The sequence below is a fragment of the Aethina tumida genome, chromosome 3, assembly GCF_024364675.1.
Source record: "Aethina tumida isolate Nest 87 chromosome 3, icAetTumi1.1, whole genome shotgun sequence".
NCBI classification, from domain to species: Eukaryota; Metazoa; Arthropoda; class Insecta; order Coleoptera; family Nitidulidae; genus Aethina; species Aethina tumida.
In genome coordinates, this window is record NC_065437.1 from 26,088,346 (window position 1) to 26,104,662 (window position 16,317).

General features: G+C 29.8%; 1 protein-coding gene and 1 long non-coding RNA gene across 2 annotated transcripts; one reads left to right on the forward strand and one right to left on the reverse strand.

Moving 5' to 3' along the window:
- Positions 1–3,711: 3,711 nt before the first annotated feature.
- LOC109594416 (uncharacterized) lies at positions 3,712–4,250 on the reverse strand. The gene is made up of 2 exons (XR_002191214.2): positions 3,919–4,250; positions 3,712–3,877 (listed from the first exon to the last, which is right to left on the reverse strand). It is a non-coding gene; the product is annotated as an uncharacterized LOC109594416 (long non-coding RNA).
- A 165-nt stretch (positions 4,251–4,415) lies between these two features.
- Positions 4,416–13,922, forward strand: LOC109594426 (calmodulin). The gene is made up of 4 exons (XM_020009642.2): positions 4,416–4,563; positions 4,913–5,087; positions 9,370–9,612; positions 12,685–13,922. Exons 1-4 carry the CDS (start codon positions 4,561–4,563, stop codon positions 12,711–12,713), a joined length of 450 nt encoding a protein of 149 aa, XP_019865201.1. The 5' UTR covers positions 4,416–4,560; the 3' UTR covers positions 12,714–13,922.
- Positions 13,923–16,317: the final 2,395 nt, after the last annotated feature.

Sequence of the window (16,317 nt, forward strand, 5' to 3'; positions counted from 1 at the left end):
TCGTGATTAACAAATAACATGCGAGTTGAACCCGTTTCAAGCGCAATAGCTCTATTTACGGTTGGAATTTTTCGGTATGCGATGGGAATTAATGGGGCGAACAGCGATGGGCCGTACAGGGTGGAACGTCGAAATGTGTTACGAGCCCGTTCAAAGGATCAAGGACGTAGCTCGCGACATGACTGGGACTGCAGCTCAAGTCCTTCCGTATATCGGGACCCCGAAATTCCCTGCGCATTTTAAGGTCAATCTAGATAAGATACGTCTTTTTTATTTATTTTAGTTTATGGTCCTTGAACGGCGAATTTGAATAAATTTTTGCTAACGGGGGTGAAAGACAAATTACTTTTTGTAGGAATTTGAAATATGCAAAGTCGCGAACACGAATCGCGGATTACGAGCGACGCAAGATTTTATTATTAAGATAAGTTTATTCAACGTAATTATGTATGCTTTTAGGTTTTTTCCTTCTAAAATAAACTGTCACTAAAATTTATGTTTGGTTGGCAGATGTTGAACAATTTGCAATGTTTAAAAGTTAACTATTATTTATATTGGGTGATACGTTAGTGTTATTTGAATTAAAATTTAATTTAGGGTTTAATCTGCTGCAAACAAGGCAAGTTTGTATTACGAAAAGTTAATTTAATATCATGAGCATGTGTACTTTGGTTTTACAACATATATAATGGTGGCCAGAAAAATAGCACAAAATTTAAAATTAAATATATTGTAAGATATTTCATAAGTTTTACTATAAAATTAGTTCAGTAATTATATCAAATATATTTCAATATTTTATATGTTTTATTCTTTTAGTTATTTATAACTTATTTAATAAATACAATAGTTGCCATAATTATAGCTATAACTATAATATATTAAAAATATGAGCTGTACTACCGGTACTTACACTCTTGGACAAAAGTTTGGAAACACTGAAATTGAATTATTTATTATTTGAATAATTAATAAACAATAAATGATTTAAATAAAATTACTGTTCGATATCCAGTATAAGGAATTAATAAAAATTTGTTCAGTAATATGAGTTGTACTACCGGTACTTATATTCTTGGATAAAAGTTTGGAAACCCTAAAATTGAGTTGTTTATTATTCGAATAATTAATAAACAATGAATGATTTAAATAAAATTACTGTTCGATATCCTATATAAGGAATTAAAAATGCTTCTAGAAATATTATTCATTTTTATTAAGAAGAAAAATAGAATTTTATACAAAGTTAAACTTTTTTATTTGGACATAAGTTTAAAAACCTTATTTAAAGATTTAATTTTCGAATAATAAATCAAAAACCAGAGTAGTTTGTAATAGTAGTAGTAATAGTTTGTTGCATAAATATCAGTTTGTTTTACTGGTATTTTTTACCATTCCACTTGTAGTCCTTTCAGCAGCTCTATCTTATTTCTATTGTGTACTGTCGTATGTTTCTTTCTAAATAATCCCAAAGATGTTCTATAGGGTTTAGATTTGCTGATTCTAAAGGCCATGGCAAAACTTGGAAGCATACTTGGGATCGTTGTCCTGTTGAAATAATCATCTTATTGGCATTATCCTCCGCGAAAGGTACCATGTGGTTCTTGAATATGTTTCCATAAACAAATCGATTTTCGGTAATATGGATCAACGGGCCAACTCCATATCGATTGAAACAGCCCTATTTCATAACATTGCCCCTACTGCGTTTAACTGTTGGTATTTGATATTTTCCATGGAACTATTTGCCTAGTGGGTCGCCTTACAAACCTCATACCATCATTTCCAAACAAATTGAACATACTTAAATAAATAACATCAATCTCCACTTTTTGTTAGATCTCGAAATATGCTCTCTTGCAAAACTAAGCCTTTTCTTTCTATTTTTCTTTGATATAAAGGATTTCTTTGCGTGTTTTCCTCCAAACAGCCCCGAAGTCTTCTTTGCACAGGCACGGCGGACAAAATTTGAACATTACCCTGCAGTGATTCTTGATGAATAATCACACTCTTTATGCGCCTATCAAGAATTGTATCCGTACTGCGAGGTTTGCCTACTCTGGGATGATCCGCAACAGATCCACAAGTGTCAAATTTATTCACAATTTTGGATATGGTCTCTTCATTGATGAGAACAATTTCAGAAATTCGATTGTACGACATACCCTCATTTCTAAAATCTACAATTTGTTTTCGTAAGACCATTGGGATTTGCTTATGCTTTGCCATGATTAAATCTAATATTTTTAATTCGATAGACGGTCAAAATAAATGAAATTTAAGAGATTTCCAAACTTATATCATGGTAAAAAATTAGGTCTTTGTTTACTTCTTATAATATTATTTATAATATCGAAATAAACTGTAGTATTCACTGGGAATTAGTATTATTATTTTGTATTTTAATATACAGAGCATTTATTTTAATATTATTTTTTATAATTATTGTTTATTTGCTATTTAAACTATTATACCCTAGGGTTTGTCCAGAAGTGTATAATGTTAGAAGTGTATAAACACTGATTGCCCGTCCCAATGTCCAGACATCAAATCTATAGAAAATATGGAAGGGAAGGGGGTTTAACCAAATACGACATAAAAATACATACAAAGTTAAATGAACTCATCACAGTAATTTAAGAAGCTTGTGCCATGGAGATGGACCTAAATTATAAAACAAAAAGGATATTATACAATTTTAATTTCATCATTAAAAATCCCTTTCAAAATTGAAGTTGCTGTATTTATGTCCAGCTCAATTCAGAAAAATATTTGTAACATTTTATATAAAATGAATATAGTAGTTTTATAATTTTGTATAAAAGAACAACAGTAAATTAATATTATTTTCACAGCTTACAATAAATAAAATAGTTATGGCTAGAATAAACATTTAAATAGATTACTTTAATTATGACCACTACTGTATATATTTTTTAAATGTGTATTATATTTGTAACCACCCAAAATGTTTATTTATTTTGTTTAAGAATTAAGTAAAAATTATCAGGTATAAAAAGAATTATAAAATTATTATAGGGTAATTATTTATATAAAATATAAATATTTTGATTTTATTTAATTAGGTGTGCATTACTGATTAATATTATAAATAATCGTACTATTTCCCTGGAAAATAGCATTTAAGAAAATTACTTTAGTTATATTAGCTAAAACTAAATATAACATGGATTACTTGTTATAAATTTGTTAATATTTTAAATTATTGCTTAGTAAACTGTTAACTAAATCAATGTGTGTCCTCAAGCTTAATTAATATTTTGTATAGTATCAAAATACTTTTGTTAGGGTGAAAAGGAACGTCCTTGACCTATTTAAAGAGCTTCACTCTAAAACATGTTTGTTGGCAAAATATTCGTATTTAATGCATTCACATGTGTAAATTATCATTTTAATAAATTAAATATACATATTTATTTCATAAATTTTACATATCAATTAAATGTTTAATGAATTAATATAGTAGTTATAATTAGTAGAAAAAATATTTTATCACATTAAAGTAAATTTTAAAATATTCTTATTCTTGTTAAGGTGCAGAATATGAAATCTACTTTAAAATACAGAAAAATTTGCATAAATAAAAAATAATTATGAATTTTAAAGTTTTTATTAAATTAATTTTTTTTCATTTAAATATCAATAAATAAATTGAAGTTTAAATAAAGTGAAATTAATAACTGGGCAAAATGTCAGTTTGTCATTTATTAAAAACATAGTAAATAATGTTGGTACGAAAGCAATAGAGATCGATACGTTTTGGGACATGCCGAAAGACCCAGAGCTGGAGGAGCGGAGGGCCGCGAAGGCAACCACCGTTCCGGGGCGGCGTAAACCACGCTTGCTACAACACACACTGTACTTTAAAATTAAAATAGTTACGCACCGGACGCGTACATAGTAAAAGACGTTCCTGAATAATGCAGTAGGTTATTAACGGCGGGTTCGACAGTTTTCTAGGTGTCGCAGAGACTGCCGCACCCGCACATAAGCAATAGGCGTCCAAGAGGCGACGCATCGCGGCGCGAGTAAACCGCGTGCGAAAAAGCTGCCTCATCCGGCAGTTGACGCATTGCAGGTGCCCGTCGACCAATCGGAGCGCGTCTCGTTGGAATATACGTTGTAAACAAGCCGCACCCGACATTCAAACCGGGAACCTGCCACGCCGCGACAAGTAGATCCCGAATTTCGTCGGACGGCCGCCGCCGTAACGTGAATGTTTAAATTATTAGGCCACCATGGCACTGGAGGGACGGCTTCGTGGCCGTTCCACGGGGCTGGAGCCGTTCGGTGCCGCCGAAATTCGGCGTACGAGTTGCGGACCAGGGCGTAGGAATATTTACAGGTTTATGTCGTTGCCGCACTATTGCGCTTTGGCGGTAGTGGTTTCGCAGCAGCAATCCCCTCCCCTCGCCGTCGTCATTCCTAAACAAAACGAGAAAAGACAGTTGGCCTGTGCACTTTGGCGTGTTACGTTGTAAGTGTATCTGTGGTGGCGACATTTTCGTTTAGTGTACCTTTAAATCTTAAAATATCAAAATGGTGAGTGTACATTATCGGCCATCACTACTGCCAAACGATCGGCGATGATTTTCGCCAGTTTTTCCCGCACGTATTATCAGAAAATTGACGACGATTAGTTTGTAAATAGCTGTCAAAGACGAAGTTTCCGTTAGCCGGTCGCAAAGATTTTGCCGCAATGCGGAACTTATTCCGGCACGACCGGTCCAAACCGCCTGTCGTCTCGCCAAAACCAAAAACGGCTAATTGTCGACGACTTTCCTAATACACCGTTTTATCGATCCTGTTGCACACACTTTAGGGTGTACTTTGCGTTCAAACACACAAATCGGATCGGACAACCATTACATAAAAAAAAACCGTATTTTAGGCTGACCAACTCACCGAAGAACAAATCGCCGAATTCAAAGAGGCGTTCTCGCTGTTTGACAAAGACGGAGATGGCACAATTACAACCAAAGAATTAGGAACCGTAATGAGATCTTTAGGCCAAAATCCAACGGAAGCCGAACTCCAGGATATGATCAATGAAGTAGACGCTGATGGTACGTTGTTTAATGATCAATTTTAAATTGCACACATAACCTAATTAGATTGCGCTAACCTAATAAAAAATACACCCCATCGCAACGGGCCCACGTTTACGACCACTTTTTATTGCGAATCGACTTGCCGTAAATATTTTCCGTCTTACTCATCGTTTAGCGTTAAAATTAATCATTTTGTATTGTTTGTTGTGCACACACATGTTCGTTTTTTCCACGTACGACTGTTTGACGAACTTTTATAAAATTGGATCAGCCTGTTTTGCATACGGCCCCGCTTTATCGCCAACCAAGTCAGATATAGATAAAATTAATGCCACTTAAAGTGCCTGTGTATTGATTGATTGCCTCTAGATTTCCACCAACATAATCTACGATCCAATTAAATTTGTACGTTTCTATGAAAAAATCAATATTACTCTTGTTTTCCTTGTATTTACAAACAAACGTTTTACTAAATTAATGTTAATTGCACACAAGCCCATTCTGTTTAATTTTAGTCCCATTATAATCGACTTCATTGTTATTCATGTAAGAAAAGCGGCTTCTATATAAGAAAACAGTTTTTGCCATTAACGTAGAAATCGATAGAAGTGCGGCATGAATTACATTGTTTGGATCATAAAAAAATACACAATGACACGTAACATAAATAATGGAGCATTTTATGATGGGAAACTGTTTAAAATTCAGACAAGTTTTTTTTTGTTATCTTCAAATTAGTGCTTGGATCATCTCAATATAAATAGTTAACAAGATAAGAAATAACAAATGTTGGGTTGCACAAATGTATATATATTAATGATTTTTGTTTTGGCTTTGGAAATAAATAAAATCTTATTGGATAATTAAATTTTTACTTAGAATAACTTGTTAAAAATCTAATTAGATTATGATGCATACAATCCATGGCTTTATATTATTATTTTTATCCTGAGAGGAACCAAAATTTGATTGTAATTTGTTTGTTTGATTAGAAATGTGGTTGGAAATCTAATTAGATTATTAGTAACTATTTATTAATACTCTGAGGGAAACCAAAAGTTGATTATAATTTATTTGTGTACTTAAATATCACATCTCAAGAATCTAAACACATTGTAACAATTTATTGTAGGTCCTCAGAGGAAGCAAAAATTTAAATTTATTTGTTTGAATAGAAATGTGGTAAAAAGTCTAATTGAATCATTAATAACTATTATTTACTGACTTGTGAGGAGCCAAAAATTGGATATAATTCAATTGTTTGCTTAAAAATGATAAATTCACATGTTTTAAACAATCTAATTAGATTGTGGTGCACAAATAACAACTTGATGCAGGTATGTTTTGTCTTGGGAGACACCGAAAATTGATTATAATTTATTTGTTGTTTATATTATTATTTACTCAGTAATGAATACTAACAATCTACAAACAAACGTCATCGTATTTACAAATTGCGTCTATTTTCGGCACTGATAACACTGTTTTGTTACCATTAAAAAAATCGAGACTAATTGCGAGTTGCTTAAAATTAATTTACCCTTTTAAACATTTCACAACCCACCTATCTTAAGTAAATTCAACCAGACATGCAAATATGCATTTCAAATACGTATGGCCTTATTATTCTCGCAAACAAATGAGTGCATGACACGTTTCAGTGTTGTGGACTTTATGAAATTCAAAACCGTGGATTAATTTAAGTAAAAAAATCCGATCCAGTAGGGTAAACTCTTGTGATAGCGTTACACCTTGTTGCCTTTGAGCAATTCGATTGATTGGTGCACATAAATCATATCTTGTTCTAGATTTTTAGGGTGTACATATTTTTGGTTCAACGACCTTGACCGCCAAACACCAAAACTATTGTCAAAACCAGTGTGTGCACACACACTTGAATACTAAAATGGTGCCGTTTGTTGGTAAAACTGTGAAATTAGTTATGGTTTTTATCGAGTAGCTCTCTCTCTCTCGGTGCCATATCGAAATTGGCAATTCGATTTACGACTGTCCCATATATTTTAGTTTGGTACGAATTTTATACACGTGAGAAATTGTTCAATATGACGGTTCGATAAATGCGCGAATCGTGTTCCGTATTATGACTTTTCATTACGTGTTTTATTGCGTATGGATTTTCCGTCGCGTGTATTTATATTGGCTCGTAAAAATCGACATATTTCGTGTTTCCACGGCGATATCGGGAAGGAAGTTGATAAGAAAAATGGAAGTAATACATTTATTATATAATAAATATGTAGCTGTGTGGTTTCTTCATTGTGATGTCACAACGTATAACTTTTTGTAAATATTGTAACAGTGTTTTCAATGATATACTGAGACCGGAGTGATGAGACATTAAACAAACCGTTTCAATAACAGATGGCAAAATTACAAGTTTATCTTGCCAGTGAACTAATACATTATCTGGATTTTTATTTATAATTGTTTCATTGTTGAAACGAAAGATTTCTTTACATATACAAGGCACGAAATTTATGAATTTAATTGAAGACATTTGAACAAAAACTGCCTGCTTTCTTAACAAGATAAGTGTAGTCGAAACAACTCTCACAAACATGTTTTGCAAAAGTATGAGACAACTATCAACTGTTGTTTGTTATTTACATGCTCAGAATAAATTTAATATCTAATACTTGAATTGGCACAATAATTTGAAAAAGTGGTAACAATTCCTAATTGAATTATTTTAGTGCAAATAAAACCAGATTTTAACCAGTGATTTAGAGTACCAACAGGTCGTCAGCACATTTCTTTATTGTCAGATAATTAATTAGTTAATGGAACTGTCAGTCGTTTTTATTTTATTGACGCTCGTCTCTATTCATTTCACGTGACCGATTATCATTATGTTTTCACTGCAGATTGTGTTAGAATTTAAAATATTTACGTCACGGTAGATGTCAATAAAAGTTGAATAAATTTGTTCTCGATACAATTCTATTATCTCAGTTTTTTAAGTCCTTGGATACAACACTGGCTTCTGTTGTAGCTTTATTTTTGACACTTTAAAAACGTTCTAATATTTTTAAAATTAATAACTTTTTTATTCCAACTTCACAAAACTCAATTTGTCCTTAAAATATCTGAAAAAATCAAGCTTTTTAGATTCTTATTGGTAGTCCTTATGTTTTTTGTTTATCCAATAGACTGTTTGCAACCAAATCAGTTATATTTTCGTTAGACAGGACTCATTAATGCAGATTTCATATATTGTGATATATTTAGACACACTGTATATAAAATTTTTAATAGATAATAGCAGACTATATTAAATATCTCAAAATTTATCAGATATATTCCTATATTTTATTTACAAATTATTTAACGTATCACAAATTATATATTTTTGTAAAATTATTTTTTTCTGGTGTTTTAGAAGTTCAATTATGGTCTCAATTTGAAATAAAAAAAGTTTATATAAGACCTCAAAATTTTAAGATATATTTTACATTTTATTTTTTTATTAGAAAGTACTCCTCTCTTGAAGATAATTCCAAAATTCGAAAAATCAATGTTCCATTTCACTTCTTATTATATCTGTCATCGGACACACTGTATAATAGAGTATCTAAAAGTTAATGGACAATATTAAAAATTTCAAAATTTATCAGAAGTAACTTTATGTCTTAACTAGAGATAACTTAACGTATCACAAATGATATATTTTTGTAAAATTTATTTTACTTTGATGTTTTATAGTTAAATTATGGTTTCAATTTGAAATAAAAAAGTTTTTATATAACCTAAAAATTTTTACAATTATTTTTTGACATAAGTACATCAGTTTTTCATTGGAAAGAATGCATATTCTGAAGTTAATTCCAAAATTTGAAAAATTAAAGTTCATTTCTCCTCTTATTGTATCTATCATTGGACACACTGTAAATAGTGTGTCTAATAGATAATAGATAATATTAAATATATCCGAAATATCTGTGCATCTTATTTAGAAATCATTCAACATTTTTGTAAAATTTTTTTTTCCGATGTTTTATAGTTCATATTACCTCGAAATTTTGAGATTTTTTTATGGTATGTAGTTCATATTATCAAAAAGTTTTTATCGTGTGTAAAAAATTAAATAGAAGAGTTATTAAAATGATTACAAAATTTAATATTAATAATTACGTCATGAAACGTGGGCGTCGACAAAAGTTGACACATTTCTACCATTCGTATTTATATGCATATCATTAAAAAATTCAATTAACACGTCACTTTCCATTTTGGGCTAGTTAAAATCGAACGTCCCAGTAACGCACAATTGTCACAGGTAACGGCACAATCGATTTCCCCGAGTTCCTGACGATGATGGCCAGGAAAATGAAGGACACCGACAGCGAGGAGGAGATCCGCGAGGCGTTCCGCGTCTTCGATAAGGACGGCAACGGTTTCATCTCCGCCGCCGAGCTGCGCCACGTCATGACGAACCTGGGCGAGAAGCTGACGGACGAGGAGGTGGACGAAATGATCCGGGAGGCGGACATCGACGGTGACGGACAGGTCAATTACGAAGGTACGTTCCGTTCCAACGCAAATTTAAAGTTTTTCTAGTTGATTTCATTAATTCGGGTTGTACTCGGTTGTGTTTTGTATTTCAGGTGGAGTGTTTGTCTTTTGAAATAGGTTATCTTGCATAACTAATTGAGATAGTTTATTGGAACGTCGGGAACTCGAAATAATAATTTGTTTTTTAATTAGTGCAACGAAGAAATTTGTTCCATGTTCTAATTTGAATGACGATCTGCACAATTATAATTATTTTTGAAATGAGTTCATTAAAATTCATTTGGAACTATTTTAATTAAAGTATACATTTGTACATAAAATTAGATTACATTTTAGTTTTAGAACTAGCACGACGGCATGTCTTTAAATCAATGTGAGATAAACCATGCGAAGGTCTCGTTCAATTCGTGTTTCCGATATTTGATCCCGATGGGAATTGTTCCCCAAGGGCGCCTGTAGGTCGCTAAATGAAAATTTTTTCCATCAAATTTCCTTAAATTATATCTGGTAGAAACCAGTCGTCGCAATGTCCGTTGGAAATAACTCGAATTATCTTAATTGGAGCTGCGCACATGTTGCGGATCTTGTCGAGGTATGCAAATTAATTTGTCATTATGCGTGAGATGCGATTGGTCCTTGCCGTTGAATTAAAAAGTTTACCAACTTGCGGCGCAATAAAAACGTTTTGTTTGATCGAAAGTTCTAATCTAATGTTTGATCAGTTTTCTATTGTAAAGAGGCGTTGTTTACCGTACGTTCTAGAAATAAACATTGCAACATTCTGTAAATTTCTATTAAGCCGTGTAATTCGTTAGGTGCATTTGTGACTAATTATAACGACACTAAATTTAAAAAATACTGGTTCACGGTCGAAAATAATTTGAAACTAAAAAAAATAGTTAGTTTCGAACATTAATGTTGGGTTGAGTCGTTTAATTTTTGAAATTATACTGCAGAAATTTTCGCAAATGGATTTTGTAGCAACACTCTCAAAATTTGCCAAAAATATCTTCATATGGGGACTAGAAATAATTTAGTGTATCGCACATTATATATTTTTGGAAAACTTAATTTTAATTTGATATTCTAGAGTTTAATTATGGTTACATTTTGAAACTAATAAAAAAAATTAGTTTTGAACATAATATTGGGTTTTTCGTTGGTTTTTTGAAATTACACTGCAGAAATTTTTACAAAAGGATTTTATGGTAACACTTTTAAAATTAGAAATATCTTCAATATGATGACTGGAGATAATTTAATGTATCACTCGTTACATATTTCTAAAAAACTTAATTTTAATTCATTGTTTTAGCGTTTAATCATGTTTTATTTTGAAACTAAAAAAAATAATCAGTTTCGAACATTAATGTTGGTTTTTTTTATTGAACTTTTGAAATTACACTGCATACATTTTGGCAAATGGACTTTTGTTGTAACACCTTCAAAATTTGCCAGAAATATCTTCGTATGGTAACTGGAGATAATTTAATGTATCACACTTTATATAGTCTTGAAAAACTTAATTTTAATTCGATGTTTTAGACTTTAATTATCGTTTTATTTTGAAACTAAAAAAAAATAATCAGTTTCGAACATAATGTTGTATTTTTGAAATTACACTGCAAATGTTGCAACACTCTTTGAAGTTGTTTATAAAATTGACGCTAATGACAAATTATTTTGAAATTTCCTAGAAAATTATTTAATTCACTTAAATTGTTTATAATTTGTAGTTGTAGAAAAAGTATAGTTTGGAACTTGCGTGGTACAGCTGTTCAAAACTTTTAATTTTAAATACTGTTGGAGACTCTAGAAAAAATTCGCCTACTAAAACTTTCATTGTATGTTCTGATACACCGATTAATTTATTCTTTTACAAATCACTTGCTTCATTTACTTTGTTAATTAGTTACGTGTACTACATTTTTTCCTACCGCTGTCGCGTATCACGATTTCGACGCTGGCATATAATTATCTATATAACTTTTTGTGTGTATTGGTAGTAATTGCGTTATAGTATAGTAGTGTACCAGGGAGGTATGACTGGTAGTTGTTCCTTTGCAGATTTCCGAGCTCTTGCTCTCATAGTTTTCAATCGGTACTCAACCACACATGCTTCGAGCTGGTCAGTTTGTAGTCTTGCCTTTTGGGAATGTGCTTAGTTGGCATGCCGTTATAGATTGTCGTTGTTGACCGCGTTCAAAAATTTTATAGTAACGACACTGTCCCTAAAAAAATCGTATCTGTCGTACATTTCGTTAAAAAAAAAACCTCTTTCACGTTGTTGTGCTAGTATTTAATTGGCCAATCTAAAATTGAACACAACGTTAATTGGCTTTCCTCCTGATAGAACAGTGTCTTGCTAAGAAGGGGCCTGTTTTTTCATTAAACTGAGCTTAATTAGGAACATGCCCGTTCGAATTTTGATCACCGACCTCCGCACATCTTGAAACCCTTTGTCTATCTTTATGCTTTTAATGTTAGATGTTCTGTTGCCCGTATTTGTTACAAAAAATGCATCATTTACCAAAGCACATTTCCAAATAAATTGACTGCATAACTTTCATCACTTACGTCTTATAATTATTAATCATACTAACAGGTTATGTTGGATGTATGTTGTTTGTTAGTGTTTTTATCGTAAATAATCTTACTTAACGAACATACATGGGTCCTTGTTAGCCAGTTAAATTGGAATATTTACTAAAAGCTTATCAACAGTAGTTAGAAACAAAGTATAATTTAAATTTTCTGTTTGTTTAATTGACGAACATTTATGTAATTTGACTGGTTTTTCGTTATATCCAATTTACGAAGCACCAATAATATACAATCCAATTTCATGGGAATTTTATTAAAATAATTCGTATCGATTATGTTAAATTTATTATTAAAATAAATTGCTATTGAAATGCCATTTAATACAAACATGAATTGCATGTGATTTAAATCAAAATATGATTTTACAGAGAGAATAATTTTCATGAATTGGAACGTGTATTTATTTGTTATCTTATGTTATTATATGATGGGATTTGGAATGATGTGTACTTATGGCGTATTGATTTTGTTGCAGAGTTTGTCACCATGATGACCTCAAAGTGAAGAAGTCCACAGTTTGCATTTCCGCTTTCCATTGTTTCATCCCGGCCCATTATCTACATTTTCAACATCTCGAACTTTTTGCTAGGCTGCCGGGCCATTAAAGTGAATAACTTAATCGTTATTTAATTTACAAGACAAGTTTTAATTAACATTAATAAATATTTATAAATTAATATAACTGTGTAAATTTTTGTAATATATTTGTTTTCGGACGGTGCGAAAGTATTGCGCATCCTCTGAACTGTATCAACTACAACCTATGTGCTACGTGTCTAGATGAGTTGTTATCTCGTTATTCACAAAGTATGAAAACAGCGTACTTATATATAAAACTCGTCGTTCGTTCTATTTGGTGTTAGTTTAGGGGATACACAGATTTAGGTGACACTCAAACTGTTTCATTTTTCATACTTTGTGATCCAAACGTACATCTTGTGCACTTACTATAGTATGTATCCCCATAAATTATCCTTTTAAAAAACGTTACTGTTAGTCTTATTTTTCATCATCCCATTGTACTGTATTGTAGGTTTTACATTTTTAGTCTAGTATTTTCAAGTGTATCAGATTTTTCATTTTCCTTATCAGTCTGATATTTTTCAATGATTAATTTATTTTGTAACAAGTAAGACAGACATCCGATACAATGTGAAATTATTAGATGTTTAAATTTTAAATAAATGTGACTAAAAAGAGGAGATTCGTTTTAAGTTCCCGTAATATGCTATATCATTATTATTACGGTTTTTTTATGTTGACATTTTCTTTATTTAAAATAAAATTATTTAAACAAAATTTCTTTTTAATATTCCGCCTATTACAAGTTACACCCTGAGCATGTTGGCTGAATTTTATGCAGTATTAAATTTTCTCCGTTTTAATAATATTGCACATTGAATTTTCATCCGTTTTATTCTCCCATATTGCTTCGTCTGAATGAATCTTTCTAAAACGTATGAGTTGGTTGTTTGTGGTGTGTATTTCCCATTAGATATCTATTTTAGTTGGCCGTACAGGATAAATAGCAAAATGCAATTTGTCACGTAATTTAGATGTAAAACGTTTTCAGAGTCAAATATTGTAATATCGTTGTTTGTAAATAGGCTTTTCAGAATCGAATTATATTCATAAATAGTTGAGGCTAAAATGTTTACTGTTAATGTGATATGTTTATTATCAAACAGAAAATGAATAAAACATATAATCAGATACGTTGTTTTTTCGATGAAAAACATTTGATTATACTACTAATGTCTAAATGGGTATTAACGACAGATTTATTTGTTTTATATAATAACTACATAATTAATTTACTAGAAAATTGAAATATTTCGACTGAGAACAGTAACTTTAATAATTTGGAACTTATAATCTCTGTACAATTGGATATTTCGTTATCTATGTCTGGCACACCTTAATCTACAATATTAAAGAGTCGTTTTTAAAATGTGATTGGTTTTGAGTAATTATAAAAGGTAAGTACATAAATAAATAACTATAATGTGAAAGAGGTCAGTTTTCGTCACAACTTTTTGGTCTATGTGTCAACTTGTCTAAGTCTTAATTCTTCCATTAATATTGAATGATTTTCCTCCACGATATTTAAAGAAAATGAACCATATAATTATATCGTTTTTAACTTTGATGATAAAGCAACCAACTTCTTTAGTTTCTCAACATTTATATATCAATTTTAGAGTGGGTCAAATAGAATCTCTAGCAGTTGATGTAAAATAGCTATATATATCCTTAAATTGCACTAGATAGGGCACAGAAAACAATATTCTAAATTTATTGACTTGATTCATTGAGCCGAAGTAAAATTTTATTAATTTTATTTTATTTTCAATTGTTGTCTTGTTATCACCATTTTATTTTAAGAGGTGCAATAAAAAATTATTGGCAAATATTTTGGAGAATATCAAATATCTTAATTACATATTTAGTGGATAAATTAGAAAGTAAAAAAAAATTTTTGGTGTATTTAGATAATAAAAATATATTATCCAAATATTAATTTATATATTCTATATAATCTTTCATATATCAATAGTTATCCTACTTAAATTATACACTTCTGGAGATTATTAAATATCTTAATTACGTATTTAGTGGATAAATTAAAAAGAAAAAAATTTTTGGTGTTTTTAGATGGCCCCATTTTTTAGATACCCATAAAAATAATTACGCAAATGTTAATTTGAATTAAATATAAATAATATAATATAATAATTTATATAATTCTATATAATTTTTATATATTTCAATGATACTACTTAAATTATACAGAATCCACCTTTCAGACAATAATAATTAAGCTTGTAAAGTATTTGTTTTCAATATTAATTAAATCTGCATTTAAAAAATGTATATGTGTGTTAATCATGCTGTTGCGTGTATTCACTTTGCAATTTTTAAATTAACTTATTATAGGAATAATAGTTCTCTCTAATTATTCAACAGTACAACATATACTTAAACTATAATGGCTTAGCTTCCTTAATTAATACTTTACTGATTAACTAACTGACTTATTCATTAAATTAAAAAATGCGCGGAAGTATTAATTCAAATAATACATGAGAATCCAATTGTCTTTTAATAAATACTTTAATTACTGAAGCCCGTAATTGAAATTTAATTCATAAACTATTAAATTTTAACTACATATTTTAAAAATTATTTATTCCTCCAAATCAGGGAAATAATTATTTAATCAGTTATCAATAAAAGGTAGGTATAATTAATTTAAATGTTTTAATTCTATATCTAATAAATCAATTTTTTCTTTATATAGTACATTAAACACATTAACGTCTTAAGTGTGAAAAATATAATCAAAAGTTTATTTACATATGTACATAAAATACGTTAATGAACTGATAGATTTATTTTACGAGTAACAGATTTTTCCAATTATTCATTGGCACAACATATCTTTAAAGTATAATAACTTAGTTTTCTTAATTGATATATTACTTATTAATTAACAAACTTATTCATTAAATTAAAACATTTCCGTACATGTATTATTTAATTTATTAATTTAAATAATATAATGAGATGAAATTAAATTAATACAAAAGAGTAAATTATTATAAATAAAATTTTAATTATTAAATCCTATAATTGAAATATATATTCATTAGAAAGGGAAAATAATTTTATTGTGTATCAGAATATATCTGATTATTTAATATATTGGATATAGTCTTGTTAATAATTATGTAATCAGTTATCAATGAAGGTAGGTATAATAATTTTAATGCTTAATTTCGTATTTAATAAAATAATTGTTTTCTTTATTGATTGCATTGGTAAGATTAACGTCTTAAGTGTAAAAAATATAATTAAAAGTCTATTTACATCACGTAAAGCATGTAAATTATTCATTGTTATACAATTACATAATTTAGGTAATAATAGGATAACTATTAATAATTATTAATAACTGATTAATCAGCTAATTAGTTATTAAGTTTATTATAAAAAATATAAATTACAGTTATTTTTACTGAGAAATTCTATAGTTGTAATTAAATTAATTAGGGAAGTTAACGATATTAATTTAAATAGTATAACAAGGGGAAAGTATTGAATTCTG

Coding starts and splice junctions, on each gene's coding strand:
- LOC109594426 (XM_020009642.2), top strand. Junction 5,088..9,369: donor CAATGAAGTAGACGCTGATG/GTACGTTGTTTA, acceptor CAATTGTCACAG/GTAACGGCACAATCGATTTC. Junction 9,613..12,684: donor CGGACAGGTCAATTACGAAG/GTACGTTCCGTT, acceptor ATTTTGTTGCAG/AGTTTGTCACCATGATGACC.